Genomic DNA, 23,339 nt, shown 5'->3' on the forward strand with positions numbered 1-23,339 from the left:
TCATCCCTTATGGCCTAAAATACCTCTAAAAAACAATTGTTTTTGGGTGAATAATGGTTTTATATTTTTTATAGGTTCTTTGGTGTTTCAAAGTTAGGGATATTTTAGGCCATTCCACCTGATTTTCTCAAAATCCTGACGTGATAGAGCAAAACTAAGGGAGGAAACGTGTTTAGCGACCTAAAAAACATAAAAAATCTGATCCGATACCAGTTTTATGCCTAAATCAAATGTGATTCTGTGTAATTATTATTATTATTTATAAGAAATATAAAATAAATGAATATTCTAACTTTTTTTATATAATTTTATAATATTCTTTGAAAAAGTATTTATTCTTTTAGATATAATATTAAGTTTTTCTTAAATTTGTGTAATTTTAAAATTGATAAGTAAAAGGCAATTATCATAAAAATATTTCTTAAAAACTGTTACCTTAAAAAAAGAGTAAATTATTATCCTTATAAGTCAAACTATTAAAAAAATATTTTATATAATCGCGTTATCAAACAAATCATACAGATAAACATCTCGACGAAACAGTCGCACATCTCCGAGCGATCCGACCGAGAGAAGCGATCGTCGTACGAAAGATCGATTATGTGCGGAAACTCCTTATCTGCAATGCGAGTGATGGAATCTTCCGAAAAACAAATCGTCACCGAAGGAGGAGCGTATTTATGGGCGGACGCAACGATATTACGATATGCGGACGACAATACTGACGTTTGCGCGAGTTATTGGCAAGGCTGCCGACTCTACCAGATAATATCTATGAAGGAACGTGGGGCAAGGGAAAGGGGAACGCGCGTGGGCGACGCCGCACATGTCGGTCGGCTTCCGCGTACAACCCGGGACAACATTCAGCCTTTTACGTCGCCGGCAAGCCGGAATCATAAATAATAATTGCCGGATTATCGGCGGATGCAACGCGCACACCCCCCCCCCCCCCCCGACGTAAATGCTGTCGGCGAATTAATTCTCGCGGCGCGGCGCAGCTTCATAGCGCGCGAGATCCATGAATAATGAACGACGCCGAGGACTGTCTCAGCCGAACCGAGAAAGCGCGATGTTTAAAAGTTTTTTTAAACATTTACGCACCAACTCCGTCTCAAACGCACACCACCTTTCACCGTGCGCGTCCACCTGTTAGCTCGCTGGACGCAGAGCCAAAACGAAGACAGCGCGGGAGCGATAGCCTTCCCTTTGAGAGCATTGTATTAATCTGTAAAGTTCAATCTGTGTATAGCACTATAATTTGCAATATTTTAATAATATGTTTTCATATGTATTTTTTGGAAAATTGAAAGTATTTATTTTATTTATATAAAGAGCATAATTTAAATATTTTGAGGATTTACTTTTTTTTTACTTACATCGAGGATTTATTGAAAATTGAAAGGTTACTGTTATATATCATAGATAGAAACGATGATATTAGAAAGGAAAACGGAAACGTGACTTTTTATATTGTACATAAATAACCTTCATAAAAATAGACACGCAATGCTGGACAATATTAAATTAAAAATTATTAAACAGCACTAACAACACTGCTTGAAATACTTAAAATGAGTAATAATTGCTAGCTAATTTAATACTGCCTTAGTATTGCATTTTTACGGGAGAAATTTTTGAGAAATTTTTAATTGAAAATTGATTACAAAAGGTTTTTAAATGCCAACGATCAAATATCTGTCAACTTTTCGTTGGGAAAATTTCAGCAAGTTTTCGAAACATCCCTCTGTCATTGCATAACGATATAATAGATTTATCACACTTATATTAGCGCGTCCCAGATTTTCCAAGAATCGGTACTCTTACGATTACTCGGAAGATATTCTCAATTTGTTCCCAGCTCCTAATAATAGCGGTAAAATGGTTCGCGAGATCCGCGTGCGTATCTCCTTTGTATCCTTTGTTTACATCCTTTCACCGAGGGACGCGGCGCGGCGCGGCGCAGCGCGCGGTGCATCGCGCGTTCCGATGAATCATAGCGGCTAATGAGCCCGATAAACTTCGCGTAAGTAATAATTTTTCTTTACAACGAAGAAGACGTTCCTGCGCGTTACGTGATCGCGCCACGTCATATCCCAGGTCTTTAACAATGTTGCCAGAGGGGCAACGCTCGTCTCCTCGCTGCTACAACACGGTAATGATGATATAGACGCGCGATGGAGCGAAGGGAAAACTTATTTGCTTATTATACCTCTCGCTCTCTTTCAGCGCAATGAATACATTTCCATGGAACTACGGCGGTCAGTTTTTCGCGTTACGCGCTGTATTTCTCAACGTTATAAAGAACCGATATACGCATTTCCAGTAATAAGGTAATTGGACAGAACTCCTAGTAACATAAACGTCAGCGAGTGCGAAATAACGCACTTTTCACGACTTCTCATGAGAAAGGAAACAAGTTAAATAGTGTATTATCTCTGGAGAGTTTTGAAATAAACTATTTATTAATGGTATAAACTTGATTGTAACATCTCGTCTCGATACGAAAATTGTGACGTCTTAATTTAACTGTTGCAATGCAACGTCATTAATTAATATCCTTATACATCATTACATAAAACATGCTGATTATAATCGATTAAAATAAAAATGTTATTAATACTATTTAATAACTTATTTACATCAACCAAATAAATATTATTTGTCTAATATAAAATAGTTATATGAATAATGTTAATAATATATTTATTTGGTTATCAAAGAACTTCTTTCTTTCAATGCAGACATATAACTTTTGTTATTTAGACAACTTTATAAAAATTGGAACAAAATACAATTAATAAAATTAATTTAATTTAATTAATATAAAAAAAAGTGTTTTATTCTACAAATATTTTGAGAGCTTATATAAATAAAAGTATAACCGGAAAAGAATTCTCCAAGTTCTTTGCGAAAAGTTTATGCCGATATTTATGCAACTTTCTACGGAAACCTCTGTCCACATTCACATTCAGAAAGTGTCCGTTTGTAAGAATATTATTAAGATAATTGTGTGTCTTCCTCGTGAGGAGTGGAGGATGGCGGAGGAGGATATATCCCAAGCGCGCCCAAGGCCGATATTTCGTGACCGTCCGTCGCACACGGCGAGTAATATTTTCGCGTCGCGCAATGTATCAATTTAGCGACGTTTGCGCACTTTATCGCCGACAAGACCGTCCTTAAAGCGGCGCGCGTCGTATAATTAAATACCGGCACTTCTCGGCCGGCTTATCGGTAGGAGCGATCGCGGACCCCATACGCGCGGATCCCACGCGCCAAGAGACATGCGAATCGATACTTTTTTTTTCCCCTCTCGTTTTTAATTCTCTTTTTCTCGCGCGTGTCATCCTTCGAGCGTAGACGGAAGAGACTACGAGGAGAAATTGTGCCGCAAAAAAGGAAACGGCCGATCGAAATCTCGCGCGCGCGATCCGACGACACGGCATGCCGAGCGACGCGTCTCGTTAGCGACGATAACGAATGGCGAATTCGTTGAACGGACTGTAAATTTTAAAATGAGCGTGTGCGAGTATATGCGCGTGAATGTTTCGCGCGCTCGTACGATATATGAATCTTTCTCCAACTCTTAAAAACGCACGCGTTTGAAAGGCACTTTTGTTATTAGGGTAGATTGACAACTTATTCATTACTCTGAGAAATATTGCTTAAATGTTAATTGAATAAAGTGGAATAAGAATATTATTTGATAAAACAATAATTCATACTTAATTTTTAAATTTAATTTTAAAGTAGACTGATTGATGAAATTAATGATTGATTATTTGAATTGTATGAGTCACGCAAAATTATTATTAGTTTACCAAAGTGAATCAAAAATGTTTTGACTGATACGGAGCTCTTCTTTCGTTTATATTTAAATATTATTTAACATTCCTGTAAATTGTAAATAACTTAACAGCGTCATGGCCGAAATAGAAATTGGATTTGCAGGAAGAAGAAAAAGTTGCGACAAATCGCAATGATGAAATCAAGATCGCACAATACATCAGTAATCTGAGAATGTTAGTGTGATTCAACAAAGATTTCGCCGCCGCAAAATGCATTAAGATCCGGCTATTATGCACGCGAAGAAAATTGGCGCTTCCTTCTTTTGGTCTCGCTCGGCTCTCTTCTTTCTTTGTGACCGAAGAAAGAGGAATTACGTCACGCGAGAAAAAAAAACGGCCGATTAAAATCGTCTTCGTACTCGACAACCGACCAGGGACGTGTCTCGTTTGGATAACAAGTGTGCTGGATAAACGTGCGTTACATGATCGGCATTTATGGTGCTACACACGCGGGAATTTAATTAAGGTGAAAATAATTGTCGCCTTTGCGATCCGCAAAGGGACGATCGTGCGTACCGATGCTGTGCGAAAGTACTGTAGATCAATAAAAATAAGGTCGTCTGTGAATAATAATAATAATAATAATAAATCGATGCATGCTAAAAATTGCATTTGTGCATCGATAGATTCCTTTCTGCACATATAATTATTCGAAAATTTAAAAAAAATTCAATATTTCTGCACAAAGTTTGATATTTATATAATTCTTTTTCCAATTATTTATCTGATTTTCTTTATTCATAAAATTGTTTTAATAAACGGAAAAATTATATATATCGTATATATAATATGGAAATCACATCAATATTGAGATGTATTCGCTGAAATATCGCGCAATACCGAGATGCATGCGGCCCTGGAGAAGCACTTATCGCACACGTAGGTGAATGTCGGCAGAGAAATCATACCGGCAAGGACGACGTAGCGAAGGAAAGAGCAGGACAGGGTGAGCGGGAAAGAGATATACAAACCACGCCCGGGCTCATCCCGACTTTCTAGAAACCGAAAACTGGATCGCGCGGCTGCCAACATCTCGGGAGATCTCGAGAAACGTCAGCCCCGGTTGATTCACGTAACAGACATCAGTCCACGCCGACCGCGCTCCTCTTTCTTTCGCTCTTCTTATTTCTCCTCCCGTTCCGCGTAACCGGCTACCATTTCCCGTGGACATTACTCACTCTCGGCTGCTCGGAGAAACTCTGCTCGGCACAGAAAGAATCCGAGATTTTTTTTTTTTTTTTTTTTTTTTTTTGTAAACAATCGTAGCGATTCACGAACGGTGCGCTGAATTAGAACGGATGATATATCCAACTGACAACAATTCATTTCTAGGTTTATCCCGTTGCGCATTATTTCTCACAAGTTTAACAGAAATGAAGCTTCCTTTTGGACGATCAAACTGGCAATTTTTATTATCAAATTAAATAGTTATAACTTTGATCTTAATTTTAGGTCCTTCTCAAGTAACAAGATTGAAACTATTATTGTAAGAAATTTTAAAGTCATAAGTTTGTGCCAGCAAATTTATAATTTGAACAATTTCCCGTGTAAAAACATTTATTAATAATTATTTTGATAATCCAGTTCGTAAAATTAAAAAGAATCGAAAAGATTTAAAAAACCAACTCATATTTTCATATTTACTTCTTATCTGTGCTTACGTATTTAGCGATTCTCACAAATTTTTCAAATTTTACAAATTGAATTATCAAGACAATTTTTATTATTACTTGAAAAGAATCTAAAATTAAGATTATAATATTATAACTCTTTAACTTAATAATAAGTTGCCAATTTGGCTTACCAAAAGGGAGGTTTACTAATTAATCTAATTATTATTGGTGATAATAAGAAAATTTTTTAATTAATCCAGTTTAATTTTTAAATTGTAAATCTTTCTTATATCAAACAGCTAAAATAAAATATGTTTTTAATAGTAAACTCAATTTACAAGTTTCAAATTTACGAATTAATGAATATTAACGAGTTAAATGCCACGCCAAATTTAACGACTATCCCGCGGCAATCGTGAACGACTGAAGTTTTTATTGCCTCGGAAAACTTTTAAATTGATGCCCGATATTAATTATTGCACAATGAAATGCTGCTGGAATACGAAAGGCGGGCGCGGCAGGTTAAGGTGTTAATTAGAGAGCATTACGGAGCAGTGCGCCCAAAAAACAATGTCAGCGGGACCCCCTTCGTTAATAACGCGTTGCCAAAAAGGCTTTCGAGCACAAACAACCCGATTCAAGATCCAACATCCCGATCGCCCGGTTCTCTCTCCTCTCCTTCAAATTCGACAGGGCGTCGCCCGAGGATGCGTCCGCGTGTTCCAGTCCGCGCGCGAAAGTTTCTCCTCGCGGAGAGTATTATTGCACGGGAACAAGGGAAAGTACATGTAAATCGAGCTTAATCGACCGCATCTCTCGCCGGACAACACACACGTTCTACTACTATCACTTTCTTGCGCGCGAAAACGCGGCTGCGGCAGAAATGCAGAAAAATCGTCCGTCGCCGCCGTCGCGATCGGCGACGCGTGTACTTTCGACTTCGAAACCCAGGTCGCGCGAGGAATCCCTCTTGACACCCATAATTAACGCTTTTCACTATTATCGTCGGACGAGCGGGATTTTTGCGCGCCTTCGTCCGCGCCTTTTACGCCGCGCGCGCGCGCGCGCGCGCGCGCTTCGCCGCTCTTTTTTCGCCTCACCCTCCCGGCCGCTCGTTGACGAGCAAGCCGATTTCTCTTTCGCCGTAGTGGACAACCGAAGAGCGGATTAGAGTTTCTGGTTTGTAACTGGATCAAACCGAGCGCAACGGTATACACGCGGGCAGAGCAGCGATCGATCGCTAAACGATCGCGATCTCCGAGATACAGATGTGTTTACGGCTTGGCGATGCAGACCGTTAAATCATTGCGTTAATTGCTTACATCTGCGATATAAGAAGTTTTCTAGACTGTGTTTGCATATTAAGAGCTCATGAGTAAACGGTACTGATAAATATCGCTTCAATACACTCTCTCTTTCTCTTTTCTCCCTCCTTCTTCCTCATTTCTCTCATAATTGTTCTTTTTTATATGTAGCTGTTACTTGGAAAATCCATATAACTTTTATAGAATATGATACAAATAATATTTGTGGAAGTATATAGAACTTTTTGTGTATTTATCGTAATATAATAATTCGTTATTCTTTTTATAATATATTATAGTAATAATTTTATTACTTATACGTTTTAAACATAAAAAGTAATGTAGAATATTGTAATATTGTAATAATTATATTTAGTCTTTGTATTAATATTTATTAATTTATTTATAGAGTTGTTTTGTTGTTTGGAGTTGTTTTAAAATTTTTAATTTTTTGGTATTTGATTTCTGTAATTAATTTCAATACGGTGAAGAGGATTTAAAACAGGGTCGAAATGTTTATATATATTTCTGTATATTTAAATTTTTCTTTAATGAAATAATTTGATTAATAACCATAACTCACACAAGCAATTTATATTTCTTTGTCCATTTTATGAGTTCTACATTGTATTTGATTATTATAATTCACGTATTATATGTCTTTTACATGATGTTTTATATTTTTCTATTAGCATGCTGTCAGAAAAATTAATAAACAGTTGTGGTGATATATGTTTGCGGCATACACAATAAAAGCCTCTCGCCGTTTCTACGTTTAACTCGGTAGCACATGGCGATTGAAGATAAAATATACTCGCCTTCTCGCCATGCGCGGATAGAGACATCAATGCTCGCAAGAACGTGCGGAAAGCAGTGATCCCGACATAGCTGCGTCACTTTCAGCCAACCGATCGACTTATCACAGCGATCTCTCAACAGCACACAACAAACAAAAAATGTTATTCTTCTTTCTTTGTAATTTGAATATTCTGCCTGGAAATGCGTACCGATAAATTATTAGCTAGCAAGCAGACACAACAAAGTAGTAAAATACAAGGAAAAATATGAAATATTCCTTGCGTTCATGATTTATGAGATTACACATTGAATTATTTTTATCGTATTTATATTTCATGTTACATTTTACATTTAAAGTTTTATATCTGTATTCTAACTATATAGAGGTACTATACTATAACATTAAAAATCATTATTATATATTTGAAACTTTAGTATTCCTCCTTTCCTTGAAAAGTTATTGTTTATTTACTCATCTTAATTATCGTATTGTTCCCCTTTTTTGTACTTGTTTCATGTCTTACTTGTCTTTTCAGACATAAATTAATTGACAGCATGTTTATATTTATCCGACAAGTTGTACAGAAAAAATTGACGGTATCCCTTTCGAATTGTTACAGATATCGTTACTTCATTATATCGCGGAAGAACTTACGGTATCCATTTGCTGACGAGCGAAACGGAAAAAATCCGAGCAAAATTAACTACGCGTATGATCGCGATCCATTAATAAAATTCTGTCAATTAGCGGGCGCTATGGAGTCCGAAGCACGTGCCAGAGTGAAACGGTGAAGCGTTTAGAAACGGAGCACAAAACGGGAGGGAGAAAGAGAGAGAGAGAAAGGCTCGACTCTCTGAATGATCCATAATACGGGATCATAAAAATCTGATAGACACATCTTACGTATCTGGCAGGTGTTCCTACTCCATCTATATTTTCTTTTTCTATCCCTGACGTCTGACGTCGAACGGTAAAAATGCGAGCAGGTCGATTTGCCCGGGAGATCGATTTCTTCGGGTTCTAAAATTTTTGCCGTAGCCTCGGGTCGAAGACACATTTATCACAACGCGATTGATGCCTTGATTTATCGAGTCCCGTTGCGTTTCCTCCCCTTGCCTTTCTCTCTTTTTTTCACTCTCTCTTTCTCTCCGTATTTCTTCTTGTACCTTTTGCGCTACAATTGACAACAATTCTCGATGATATTAATCGAGAGAAAAGAGAGAGAGAGAGAGAGAGAGAAAGAAAGAAGGAAATCCTTTCACTAATGTTTCTAAATAGCGTCGTTCTAGCGACCTTATAACACTTCTCTGTAATTCTTCTCAGTTCATCGTATCTGGTTCTATCGCTCGCGATATAAAGAAAGTCCAATACGATGGATTTTTTATTTACGAAGCACAAGTGGCGAGGCTCGCTCGTCAACCGATCGACGTTACGCGATACGTATCTCTAATAATCGGTTGTGTCTATCTAAAGATGTTACGAATTGGTATATTCAATTACGTTTGACTGACGTTTCGAGTGTTGTAATCGGACGTGACCTTAAAATTTGTTTAACACCGTACGTCTGCGTTACTCAATGACATATTTTTTTTGCACGGTTGTCTTGACAGGTTCAAATTTTACTATTGCTTAAGATATTGATATTTTCTAATTTAATATCCCAAATATATCATATATATATATATATATAAAGTGTCGACAGTGAAGTAAAGAACTTATTTTCATTTACTAAACATTAATAAACAAATAAAAAAAAGTTCTTTTTCTTTGTTTATTAATAAGTAATATGCGTGTCTCACGGACATGCACACAAAATAATAATTATAATACTTTTCTCGGAACTGTTTATAACTTTTTTATCTGCTACTATAATAAAACATAAAATAAAACATCTATTCTGAATCCTTACATGATCTACAATTATTTATTAATCAGAGCCGTCTTCGCCTTGTATGAAAAATACGAATACCATTTTAATTTGAAACGTTCTCATCTGTATACTCGAACCACATGAAATCAAACATCTTTTATTAGCTTCAAAAAATTTGTTTACAAAGAATGTGTTGTCAATTTTGTAATTTCTAGTTGTGTGTTATATATTTTATAGAATTATTTTTCCTTTCTACAATATATAACAAAATATTTTAAATTTGAGGCAAAAAGATATAATTCCGTAAAAATTTGTCAGCTAATTTAGCGTGTCATATATTCTATGTTTCAGATTGCCCCAAGAGGAGAGCAGGAGCAAGGCTGAGTGATAGAGGCAGTGTGATGAGCGGATACCTCGGTAGCATCACCCTGCCCCCGACGTTGCTGCACGACCCGAAGTATCCTCCAGCCATGCGGGAGAAGGATTCGAGTCCGAGAAAAATGCCGGGCCACATAAGCCCGAAGCAAGCCAGCATTTACCCCCTGAGCGTCCGCGTGCCGGACGTTGAGGAGCTGCCGTATGATCTCAGCCACGGTCACGGCCGCGGCCTGTCGAGCCCGACGAATCAGCAACAGCAACAGCCGCACATGAGCCCCGCGGCCAGACCGCCCCAGTCGCATCACCAGGACGAGCTCGACTGCGAGCCGCTCGATCTCCGCGTCGATCACAAGAAGGAGCGGCTCAGAGATGAGAACCAGAACGAGATCGAGGTGTTGAATCAAAACAGCCTGGGCGGCAGCCTACCTTACCACACGGTGCTCTTCCCTCAGCATCACGCGATGCATCCGCTGGTTCTAGAAGCGATGTACAGGTCACATCATCACAGCTCGCCGGTGCCTGATCTGCCAAAGATCCAAGTCAGAGCGCTTCCCACGATGGTACCGCTGCCACCTAATAGATTCTCCTCGACCTCGTCCACGACGTCCTCTTCGTCCTCGTCGCAGCCGACCGTGAGAGCCGTCAGTCCGGCCGTTGGTCAACAGTCCCAGCAGAATCATCCCTCGCAACAACAGCAACAGCAACAGCAGCAGCAGCAGCAGCAGCAACAGCCGCAACAACAGAGCACGAGTTTGCCGCCCTACTCGATCAGCGTGCAAGCCGGTCTCAAGCCCAAGGACAGATACTCCTGCAAATTCTGCGGCAAGGTGTTCCCCAGATCGGCGAACCTGACGAGACACCTGAGGACGCACACCGGCGAGCAGCCGTACAAGTGCAAATACTGCGAGAGGAGTTTCAGCATCTCCAGCAATCTCCAGCGTCACGTCAGGAACATCCATAACAAGGAGAAGCCGTTCAAGTGTCCGCTCTGCGAGAGATGCTTCGGCCAGCAAACCAATCTGGATCGCCATCTCAAGAAGCACGACGCGGACGGGCCGACGATACTGGATGAGGTCAGATCGAGGTATCACGGGCAACTTCCGCGGGCCGACGATTCCTACTTCGAGGAGATCCGCAGCTTCATGGGAAAGATCACCTCGCAACGGCAGAGCATACCGTACTTCCCCGGTCTGCTGGGTCACGCAACCGACGACTTCCGAAACGACAAGCAGCAACTGCAGTTGGAGGAAAAGCGCGGCGACTCGTCGTACTTCAGCGACCGAGATAACCTCAGTTCGAGGTCGAGCAGTACGGCCAGTAGGCCGGAGAGCGTCCAGGAGGAACAAAGGGACGCGAACTCGCCGCCACTCTCTCCCGGCAACAACACTTGAGTCCTGGAGCGCGACCATCAGCATGGTAATCTAATTAAGAAAGGTTTTTCATCGATTCGTCGGAGCACGGTGGAATCCGGGAGCAAGAGAGAATCTAGTAGCGAACCGGAATTTACTAAGAGTGAGAAGAACTTGAAAAAATTAAACTTCTAACAAGATTCCACAGTGATGTCCCTACGAAGAACCGTTTTATTTACGGTGATCCTAAATTAATTCGAAACTACATCACCCTCTAAATTGGAATCACTAAAATTTTACTGATTTCAGTGCTACACTTATATAAATACTTATAAATTGTATTTTATAAATATATATATACTCATAAACATATAATATATATTTATAAATATAACCATCAGTGATATAAGCACTGCCATACTCACTGACGACCACAGTTATAAGTACAACGCTATAAATCAATGAATACATTGATTCCGATTTGGAGAGTAGATAATAAGAGATAAATCATTCCTCGTAGAGAAATTCCTGCAAACCGTAACGTAAATCGACGGAATCTTTAGCGAAAAAAGTGATCTATATTCATAAAGGTAGAGTCTAAATCGGCAATAAATCTCTTGCTCAAGTTGGTGAGCAATAGTTTTTTATTCTAGGTTTTTAATAATTATGGACTTTGTAAGAAATTCGCAGAAGGTTACGATTCGTTAACACATAAATTCAATCCCGCTATGAGACGAAAAACTGAAAATTGAAACGTGGTGCCTTGAAGAAACATGTGCCTAACTTCTAGGACGTATCGTCCTTTGATCCTGAAGAATACGATCCAACCGGATTGATAGAGCCTTAATTATAAAGTTAGATAAACAATTAACGTATATTAAATATCGTACAATATTAGAATCTTAGACTTAAACGCGTGCTTGAGTGAGTCGGAAAGTCATAGAGAAATAGACGGAGAGTCGATCGTAATCTACAGACCGATTTGTAAAAATAGAAACGACGAAGAAAATATTTAATAGACTTTCACTTTGTAAAAAAAAAAGATATAAATATATATCTTACTTTTAACCCGTGAAAAAAAATTCGTGCCTAATTTTGTCAATTGTTATTACAATCATATTTCCAATTTTATCGAAATGAGCTCTGCGTGTAACGTGAAGTATAGAAATCATTACACTGGTTAATTTTTTATATTTAATCTTTATATTTACAAAATGAGATGAAAGTTACTCTTGGTGTATATACAAATTACACTTTTATAAATTGAGTTTTTCCATGAATTTTTATTTTACCTCAGATATTTATATTTGTGCCTTCTCTTCTATATTTCTCGCATACAAGCTCAATATTAATTGTAAGGAGCATTTTATTGATTCTATTATTTCCTTAGATCCAGAACTGCAGAATTATCAACAAAATGTATAACACAATTATTTAGGCTTACCGGCTGTCGCAATATTTCCATTTACTTGCCGAGTATTGTAATTTCAACCGTTTCGTCGCCGTAAGTTTGAATCGCTGTAATACAAAGTTTTTCAGATAACACCGGGCAAAAATACGAATTACGTCAGTCGGTCAATATTATTCGCAAACGGTAAGAAAATCCTCTGTAAAAAAAAAAAACCGACATTGTTCTTAAATTACGTTAAGCCACGCCGCAAATTACGACGGCGTAATGCATGACTAATTTGCAAAGAAGAAAGGATAGCACGGAAAAAAGTGCCGACACTGTAATTAAGGCCGTTGCAATCCTTTCGATCGTCCCTACACTTTTCCACCTTTCACGACGCATTCCTTTCGTGCGATGGGTTTAACCAGCGAAGCTATAGAAGTCCGATTTCGAGATTAATATAAAGTATCATCCGAAGAAATTGCATGAAAAAAAAATGCAGACCATTTTAATTGTAAATTGTGAATATACGACTGTTATCTGATTTTTCAAACGTCAACGAATTTATATACAAAATTAGAATGACAATAATCGTCTTATGCGGTAGTTGTTTTAATAATAATAATGATGATGATAATATATAATAATAATATCTTTATATATTAATTTAAAACTTTAAATCAATCACGCAACTACAAAAAGCGTGAAGAAAAGTAATATATTCATACCGTAGAATATTCAATTTAATACTCATTTTTCTCACGCGGCATCGTCGCTGCATGTACTTACAAGTAAGTTGTTAAGTTTGCGTAATCCGATGAGCATAGCTTAAAATCACGGGAGATCGTCGCGTCGTGTGTCGCAAGATTCGCGAATACCGAATGGATATACCGAGATCGTCTCAAAGGGGGTTTGCGACCCGTGAGAAGGAAGAAGAAAAAATTAATGAGAGAAGGAAAAGTTCGGGAGAATGCGGGACGATTCGCTTCGGCAGAGAAAAAAAAACCGTCGCTGATGGGCGACCGTTCGATTTTACGACCTAGAAAGTGAATTTCAGCGCTCGGGCAACTCGAGCGCCTTCGAGCGTAATCCGCGAATCGCGGAATCGTCGGGCCCAATGATCCGCTGAGGAAGCCGGACAATAAAATAGCGTTTAGAAATCGACCAATGGGCGGATCTCCGTGCACCGGATCGGTCTCGTTGCCGACTGGCAGTGCGTTGGGAAATTGGAAGAGCTCGGAAAGTTCGTCGCACTTCGCGCAGCACCTTGGATCATTAAGTTTTCAATCCGGGGAAGCCGGTGACGTGTCGCGGAGATATGCCGGGAATTATCACCACGAAACGAGACGCGAATCATTAGAGCAATATTTCGCAATCCTTTTTCAACGTTGAAATCTCCGATACACAAACCGCTAAATGCGATTTACACTGATCGAATAAAAATATAGTTAAAGTTTACTTTGAAAATTATACAAAGTTCTGCAAAAAAAATTCTCTGATTTTGGAATGAGTAGTTAAGTATTTTGGATACTAAAAACGAATGTGATTTATAATCCAATTTATATATCAAGTCAAAACAAGAATAATAAGTTGTAAATGTATTTTTTACAATAAGTTTTTTGCATTTTTTAAATTAAATTGATGATTAATTTAATTTAAAAGATTATTCTTAGAGCTTTAGTTTGCTAAATCATAGTAGCTTAATTTGTTAAATTATAGTAGCTTAATTTGCTAGTAATAAAAGTAAAATACTTTTATGATAACTATCTAAATATTGATATTAATAACACAATGAACAAAGGTTCAAAGTTCAATGTTTAACACGCTTGATCTTAAATTTTACCGACGCTGCCTTCTTTTACCAAAATATCGGAGGACGCAAATATGCAAATATAATAAAATTAAAATAAAAGCAATAGAATAAACGATTCTTCAAAATAAAGATTTCTTGGAATTTGTAAGAGCAGAAGTTATAATACAAAATTTTATTACAAAATTTTCGCTCTTTTATAAACTATATATCTTATTATTCTCGAAATCCTGACGTGATAAATTTGGGGATCAGACTCGTTTTCTAAAAATCTACGCCCAATTCTTTTTCAAGGGTAGAAAAATTTTTTTTATTGTAGACTTGTTATCAAAGCTATAATTATGCCTACTTTCTAATTGAAATTCCGCGGAACTGTCCGATAGCAAAACGTCGCTGCTCCGAAGAGGCGGAAGAGAACTGTAAGGTTTTACAGTTCCTCGTCTCTAAAGCCAATTCGTGCCGGGAGAAGAAATCGGTACCCGCAGTCATTAATAAGTAATTATCACGCCGACAGAGAGAAAGAGAGAGACACAATTATTATAGCGACTCGATCCTGTCCGGATCTAAATCGCGAAACTTAACGAACACCACGATACTTATACGCGCACGGTTTAAGAGCGTAATCGGTACACTGGATCACGCGCGGTCTTTGAATTACCTAATCCCGTCGCTCGGGAATTAAATAAGAGCGCACAAGTGACAATTTATCGATGTTAATTTCCGCGCGTTATCGTTTTCCTTATTACGTATTTAAGCGCTTCAGCACTCGAAGAAATTAACGGGAAAATATAATATCCGTGTAATATCTGATCTCGCGAAAATCGCATTAACGTGGATTGCTGCCGACACATCTCGTTAGGTGGCTTTTTTTTTTTTTTATTCGATCGGCAAATGACAGCGGGATGTAACGAGGCAGGGTTCTGCTCCGCTTGTTTCCGTAATGTTTCTCTTTTTTTTTTTTTTACGTACCTGACGCATCGGGAAACGATATCCGCCGATATGCAGCGTGTTTCGCGGGGCGGTCGGGGCGCAAAAAACTCGCGGCGGCGAACGGGTATCATTCCGGCCGGCACTTTTCTGGCGAACGATGCGAAACCTGCCGAGAGGTTCTCATCGAACCGCGGAAATGTCTAGTCGGGTAAAGAAAGGACCCGATCTGAAATCGACGTGGCGCGCGGCGCGGCGTAGAAAAGCCGCGTGCTTCCTGCCGGCGATGATCGGCAAGAAGAAGAGAGGCGAGTAAACGAGCCGGAGCGCCTGGCAAATCCCCACCGCGGGCAATCCCACGCGGACGATGATGATGATGATGATATATCCCCTCGTTTCCTGCGGACGGTCGCTGAAGACCGTACCCTGGGTGAAACGATGCAATCGTTTTTCCGTTCGTCGTCGAGTCAGGTGCAAATTTATAGGCACTTTCTAGCGAGCGCGTTCGCTCGGTGATACGCAGATATATGATGCGGATTCCTCCAGGAGGATCCTCCGTCGATCCTCGGGATCTCACTTTAACCCAGGATCAATTCCTAGTAGCAAGAGCGTAACGCGCGTGAGGTCAAAGGCATAATGCAGGCGCAAAGGGGGGAAAACTGTGTATGACTGTCTGTCCGTTTTGCGTATGCGCAAGATAGATTTATATGCGAGAGCTTCGCGCTGAGGGCAGATCTTAAGGACCTCACGTGTCCGCGGTATCTTTCACGTAGAGAGAAAATGCGAGATCTTGTGTGCGTGAATACACGTTATGCCCCGTGAATGTGTCGGGAGTTCACGCGTACGTATATTATCGTAGTGTGCGCGAAGATTTTCGCATGGACGATTGTGGAAGATTGAACGTGCAATCTCCGCTAAATCATATTGCTAAATTAGAAGGCTCGCGGCTCAAGTAGCGGATGGTTATATTCTGTTTTAGAGACGTCATTGCATGACGCACCTCCATTAAAACTGTCTATTTCTATTCTATTATCTCTGCAAGTTCCTTTTTTCTCTAACTGAAAAAGGCTTGTTTACTTTTTATAAGTAATATTCTGTATCTTCTTTTCTTCCTTCCTCTCTTAAATTAAATCTAAAGTGAAGAAAAAGACATCTTAAATATTCTGCCGAGTTAAAAATCAGGTCTTACTGTATAATCTAAGTCTACATCTGCGCGAATACTGGAACTACTAAATTTAAATTATAATTAACAATTAAGCGATGAAGAAGACCGTCATTTTTTTGGTCGAAATGAATCTTGGTACTTATTAATATTTTTGTGTAAATTTAGACCATTTTTACTGTGTTTTAAGATGCTTGTTAGCATGAAAGTATTATTAAATTGGTTGTCAACTAATTTGTAAGATTATATACTCAAACTTTACTTTAGAACTATGTTTCAAAATCGACAAATAATTATCATACAATATAAACTAGAAATTAAAAAAAACACCAAATTTTATTACAGGTATCAAAATCTGTTTGTGTTTTATATTTTTATTGCAATGATTATATAAATAACTCAATTTATTAATTTATGTATTTTCGTTTTTCTTTTTCTTTTAAAGATACATCTTTTTGACAAAAAAGTTACACACACAGGTCCGAAACCTCTGTGTGTATTAAATGGATACTAAATATTAAATACATATTTGTATTAAAAATTGGTAGTCTCGGTATTTCTCACTACATAGTTTTTCTTTACTAATTTTATGACAATTTTTGGTGAGAATCGTTTAAGTGCCGTTCACATTTTTTTTTATATTTCGATTATTATAGTAAAATATAAAATTGACCAGGAAATATTTTGATTGCTCCGCCGTTAGAATAATTCCACGCGACACGCGATATCACTATTATATGCGCGCGCTCGGTTTCCTCTACGAGTTCTATGGCACGCAGTTGAAAATCCCGACCGGCGGGTCTTAAAAACGGATTAATCGCTTCCCGGCTCCTCGGGCGCGAGTTTACTGCGCTTTCTAGATCGTGCCGACACCATCGAGGCGGAAAACAAACAGCACGTCAGTTTCGTGACTGAAAGTGTTATCTCGAACGACTCCGATTAATTGCGAGAGACTCGCGTCTACGCGCGTAGCCGCGCGATGCCAATATAATATATCGTTTGTCCGGGTTGTTTCATCGATTCGTTCCAAGAATCAGCCGTCATTATAAAGATAAGAAAGCCACATGACACGGAAATCGTCGCAAATTCCTTATGAAAATGTAATACTGGGCAGTAATTAATACTTGTTTCAAGTATAAAATTACTGTCAGTACTTTTAATACTCAAAATAAATAATTATTGGCCAATTTAATACTGTAATACCAATATTGCATTTTTATAAGGAATGTGTGAATACCGAATGGTCTTGATCCCAAATTTATAATCTTACATAATTTTAATCCTTGAATCATACAAAAAGGATCTGTACAATTTAAAAGCGATGATAAAAACGGTTTTTGGCGCCTTCTGTACATATATTCCTCTTTAATTCTCTTTTTTCATTACTTTTACAAGTATAAAAAATCCTTCGACTCTTATTACATATACTTTAACATCTCTAGAAAATAATTGAATGATTACTTGTTACACTGCAAAGAAGTGTTAATTTGACTAAATTTGTCAACTTATTTAAATTTTTTTTAAATTCCAGTATTTATTCATTTAACTTAAATACATAAAAAAACTTGAGCTTTAATTTATATATTTATATATTCGACTGAAATACATAGATACTTCAATTAAAGAAATTTAAAGAGTTAAAAAATGTAGTCAAATTAACATTTTTTGCAGAATATAGAAAAAACCGTATTTAAACAATATAACTACTAATTATAATCTTAATTTCATAATAAAAAAAAATTTGCAAAACAAAAAATATCAAGTCGTGTATACAGAGTTAACATAATTGATGCACTGAACGTTACTTCTGCAAGATCATCGGTGGCTTTCGCTTACCTTTTATCGCAATTCAACGGTCGCCGTTGTAAATCGCTTTAGATCAACTTAAAGACGTTATTATCGCAAACTCCGCCCGATTACGACTGCAATCTCGACTCGGCGAACGAGCCGTCGCGTGGGGCACTTCGCTGCGCCGTGAAACGATTTAATCGTCGCTTCCGGTACGATATTGGGTGCAAATTTATTGGCGCTTTCTAAGCGGCGCGGCGTGGAGGTGGCGCGCGTAAATCCGACCTTGATTAACCCGATCGGCGATTCGTAACGAGGAGAGCTCGGGGACGATGACGACGTGAGCTACAACGGCGCGGGCGGTGCCGTAGCTCAAGGTGCATCTCGCGCATCTGTTGGATGCGCTCTTTTTTTCTTTTTCCGGGCGCTGCACCCTTCATTTCGCGTCCGCGCGCGGTCACGGGCGAAAAACGATCCGCGCTTTCTATACAACGCGCGGATGCAAACGCGCGGAAAGATCCCGGAGTGCGATAGGACCTACAATGACTCGTAAACCGCAACATTTTAATGGCTCGCTTCCCCGAAGCGATCCACTTTTGCGCGGCGCGGCGCGGCGGCTCGCCAGGGAGGGAGGATCTAATAAATATCTACCGCGGATTATTATTCGAATCGCCGCGCCGGCCGGATCAAAATTATTGCGCTTTCTAAACGATAATATCTGATACGCAAAGCGGGTGCTTTCGAGACAGAAGCAATCTTGCGGATAGATCCCGTTTCGCTATATGGTATATAAAGGTCGGAGAACCTGTATCGTAACGTCAATATTGAATTTTTGGAACCAAATTTATCGAAAATAAAACATTTTTAATTCCAAATTCTGGAGCCCAAAGAAAAGTATTTTTTTTTTCCACAAGAAAATATATGGAACGCTATATGTACGTGAAAAATTTTATTATAGTTCTATAAACACTTGCTAATCAATTTTCTAAGCTAATTTCTTTTTCGCGTCTGTTTCAACACACAATTAGATGTAATTTAAATAAAAAATTCTTCAACAATCGACATCTTTTACTTTCCTCTTCTCTCTGTTTATTCTGTTTCTTTCTATTTTCTTTTTCTAACAATGACTATCTGAATTTAATATTCTCAGTCTATCTTTTGGTGTATACTTGCCACGATTGTGTTTTTTTCTTTTATTCATTAACTTATGCCGAATATATCTTCTCGCAGGTATTAAATATCTTTAAGTTTTCAAAAGGCCAATAATATTGCTTATGCACAGCTTTCAATATTACGCTTTCTCAAGTTTCCATTCACCTTCGTATTGTCATCTTCTCTTTTGCCGATTCGCCCTCCCGCCGTCGAATTCCTCATTTTACTCTTATTACTGGTGTTTCGTAACGCGGCCTTGCGAACGCCCGGTGACTAAGCTCGTACAATGCAGATCTCGGATGAAGCCCTGGCGCGCGCGCGCGCGCGAGCGCGGGCCCTGTTTCTCTCCTTCACACGCGTACGATCGCAGCCGATGGCCTCGGACCTCTCTTGCGTTACACTTTTGCCACGCCCCGATCGAACGGGTAAGCTCATCTCGCGAAAGTGAAACGCAATAAAGGAGCCACGCCGAGCGAGAGTCCGCGCGAAGGCGGAAGAGAGAAAGAAAAGGGGGCTCTCGACGGGTGAGGGAGAGAGAGAGAGAGAGAGAGAGAGAGAGAAACAGGGTGAGAGAGAGGAAGAGAGAAAGAGAGACGTGAGATCCTATCGATCAGAACCTCGAAGCCTGGAAATCGGTTTTCTCGCAGCATCCCGCAGTCATCGACGCGCAAAGAGATACTCTTGCAATCTTGAGTATTCTTTTAAATTACGCACCTCTGACAAATACAACGACTTACAAGCGATAATAATTTAACATAAGTATAATAATTTAGCTATAAATCGTGCATCCTATACCGCGAGTCACGATGAAAGAATTTGTGATAAGAAAGTGCTGATGAGGTTTCTTAGGAGTCTTTCAATGATCAACCCATTCGAGAGTTGGTATATACTTAACGTTACTTTTTAACCGTGGACGAAAGTTTATACGTATTCCGGATGTGACTATTAATTTTAAACACACACACATCCCGACATCTCAGAACAAGTCGATATTTTACACACGTTGTTTTTCGGTATCTTCTCTAAGTTTGTTGATGGGGGCAGGGGTCACGACATATCTAAATTGATCTAAATTAACTTTTATTAGTCTTTTATAAGTAATAAAAGTATTTAAAAAATATAAAGCATTTTCGATGATTTTCTTACATATACTTTAATATCTTAAGAAAATTTGTATGGTTGTTCATTTAACCAAAATTATCAGATAGTTTTGTTTAAAGTGGGACTGTTACTTTTGATAACTTTGAATATATAAAGCTTGAAAGAATTCGAATATCTTCAAAGTTAACTTCGAACTTTGCAGTTTGAAACTTTAAAGAATTTAAAGCTTCGAAGCGTTAAACTTCAAATTTCAAAGTTAACTTCAAAGATTCGAAACTTAAAATATTCGAAGTTGTCAAGCTTTAAAGTTTAAAATTTACTTCAAAGATACGAAACTTCGAAATTCCAAGTTAACTTTGAAGGTTTGAAGCTTCGAACAATTGAAATTATCGTAAGTAACAGCTCCAGTTCAAAGGCAACGCGTATACGTGAAGATTGCACGGAAGATACAATTCGTACAATTTTCACAATTTAATCGAGGGCTATCTCGAGCGGTTCTCGAGCTCTCGCATCTTTTACATCGTCGTCGCGTCTACTCGACTAAATTGCGTCAGATTCCCGCGGTGCGAGACACGCCTCGCACTCCTCTCGATCTCATCTCGAGGCTTCTCGTTCCAGTTCGCGTGCGTGATTTCACCGGTCACTCGCGTCCACTTGCGACATTCTCGGCCATCCGATCTCCGCCGAATTGCGACAGCCGGCAAGCAGAAATAAAGGAAAGAGAAGAAAGAAAGAAAAAAAAGGGAAGTGTATAACACAGAGGGGAAGTGCGCTTAGGTCGCCGTCGGAGAAAACTGTAAAACGTTTGTTCGAGCGTGCTCGAGCTGCGATGCTCCTCGGCACGCGAGCCTTATGTTACCTTTCAGTCGCGAATCATAAATTCCGACGACTACAACGTATAAGTACGTATCGTAACAACGAACATTAATGATAAGGATACGTAGCGTGCGTACGGCACTGTGCCTGTGCAAACGTTTTTTTTTTTTCCACGTAAACGCGAGCGATGTATACGTACATCTAGCTGTTAGAATTCGAGGCTCAATCTTACAATTAGTTAGACAAAGCCGTAAGAATTACGCTGCGATGAGCAATGTGCAACGAGCGTTTAACGGAAACCCCGAAAAACCTTTTTGCGCAAGATTAGATCTTTTGGACCACGATCGCGTACCATTATTATCAATACGCGTACCACATTGTCACGTTTCCATTGCGCAATTTCATGAAGGATTTCACTCACGTTCGACACAACGCGTTCAGATGTTATCTCAACAGCGAACGGTTTTCGAGAAGTGACGTTCGAATGCAAGTATGAGAAAGGCAACTTCGCGAGAATACGTGGGCCAAAATCAGTCTAATCTCGCAGCTGTGCGTACGCCGTCACGACGACGTAACATCTCACTTTGATTTAATTTAAGTCCGGCTTAGATTTTTATTTTAGTTACGATTTAAGTCCGGCCTACAGCCACCCATGGGCCCCTGAAACTGCGATCTCGATTGTCGCTACGTCGAATTCTAATGGAACCGTCGATCCGATTCGCACGAGTATTCGTACATACTATCATCCTGTAATTATATATAGTCAACCGCGCGCGATATGCATTAGGAGAGCTGTAAAGAATTATCTCTAATTTTTATATGAGGTATATAGACACAAAGTAAATATATATATATACACATAGATATATATATATGTGAATATATAGATAATATATACATATATAAATATAAATTGTACCACCACGATTGTGATTTGACCGAGGTTACCGTGTTATACGTACTTTTACTATTAGCCACGGAAACGGCGCCGTGTGCCGAGAAAGCTATAAAGCGCTCGTTACCTTTAGAACAAGTAGTATTTAAGGACACATAAATTACACGCATACACAAGTACACATACACAAGCCCCCCCAAGTTTTTAAGCTCAGTTCAATCCTACAGATTCTTCTTTTATCTATAGTCAAATGTTGAAAAGTATGGAAAAGGCGCGAAGCGCTTCAACCGGACGAGCGATCGTAGTATTGTTTTATTTTGTCGCAAAGAAGATATGTTTTCTTTTTTAATAAACTGTTTGTATGTTGCGTGAAAAATGAACGATACCTCCACCGAAGTGCATTTCTGTGGTTTGTTCCTGTGTAGCTAAAAATTTATTATAAAAGTAAAATAGAAAATGTTTGTTTCAAAATTAAAATTCTTCAAAATAGCTTTAATTATAAATATTTTAATTATCCTTATTTTAATTAAAATCTTAAGAGCTCAATGTAGTGTTTTCTTATGTATTTTGAGAAATTACTATTTATATTCAACTATTATAATTAAAATCTCTATTGAGAGGCAAATTATGTGTGTAATTCCAGATCGCACTTGTTTGCTGATTAAAATCATTTTCTGGAATGATCCATTGAATTGTAAAAATCCTCTTATGGTGCGAGGACGTAGTTGGCTCATTGTACGGGATGATCGAGTAAAGATGACGCCCGTGAACGATCCTATAATTGTTCGTCACTCCTATTTTCCATATGACATTTATAGTTACGTAGTCACGCCTTTGTGTGTGCAGCACGATGATGACTGTATATATGTCAATATGTAATATTTGATGCAAAAAATATATATATAATGATTCAATACATATATAAAAAACTTCTTTTGTATTAATATTTATTCCACCTAAATCCTTTCTACGAAATTTTCAATAGAAAAGTAAAATATATTATTATTAAAGAATTACGAAAGAAACAATTGGTATATAACGAAAATGATTGTGTATATAAAATAAAATTTTATTTTATATATTTATTTTATATACTTTATGTATTTTATATTTATATAAATATTTTATTTTTAATATTTT

At 38.4% G+C, this 23,339-nt stretch overlaps 1 protein-coding gene across 1 annotated transcript in view; it reads left to right on the forward strand.

The window, feature by feature from the left end:
- Positions 1–23,132, forward strand: part of LOC105831576 (transcription factor hamlet) — a 39,866-nt gene extending 16,734 nt beyond the window's left edge. The window contains exon 2 of the mRNA XM_012671785.3: positions 9,783–23,132. Coding sequence (XP_012527239.1) covers positions 9,833–11,200 — 1,368 coding nt within the window. The 5' untranslated portion in view covers positions 9,783–9,832 and the 3' untranslated portion in view covers positions 11,201–23,132. The remainder of the gene's footprint in view (positions 1–9,782) is intronic.
- The last annotated feature ends 207 nt before the right edge of the window (positions 23,133–23,339 follow it).

This window comes from Monomorium pharaonis, chromosome 2, assembly GCF_013373865.1.
Source record: "Monomorium pharaonis isolate MP-MQ-018 chromosome 2, ASM1337386v2, whole genome shotgun sequence".
NCBI classification, from domain to species: domain Eukaryota; kingdom Metazoa; phylum Arthropoda; class Insecta; order Hymenoptera; family Formicidae; genus Monomorium; species Monomorium pharaonis.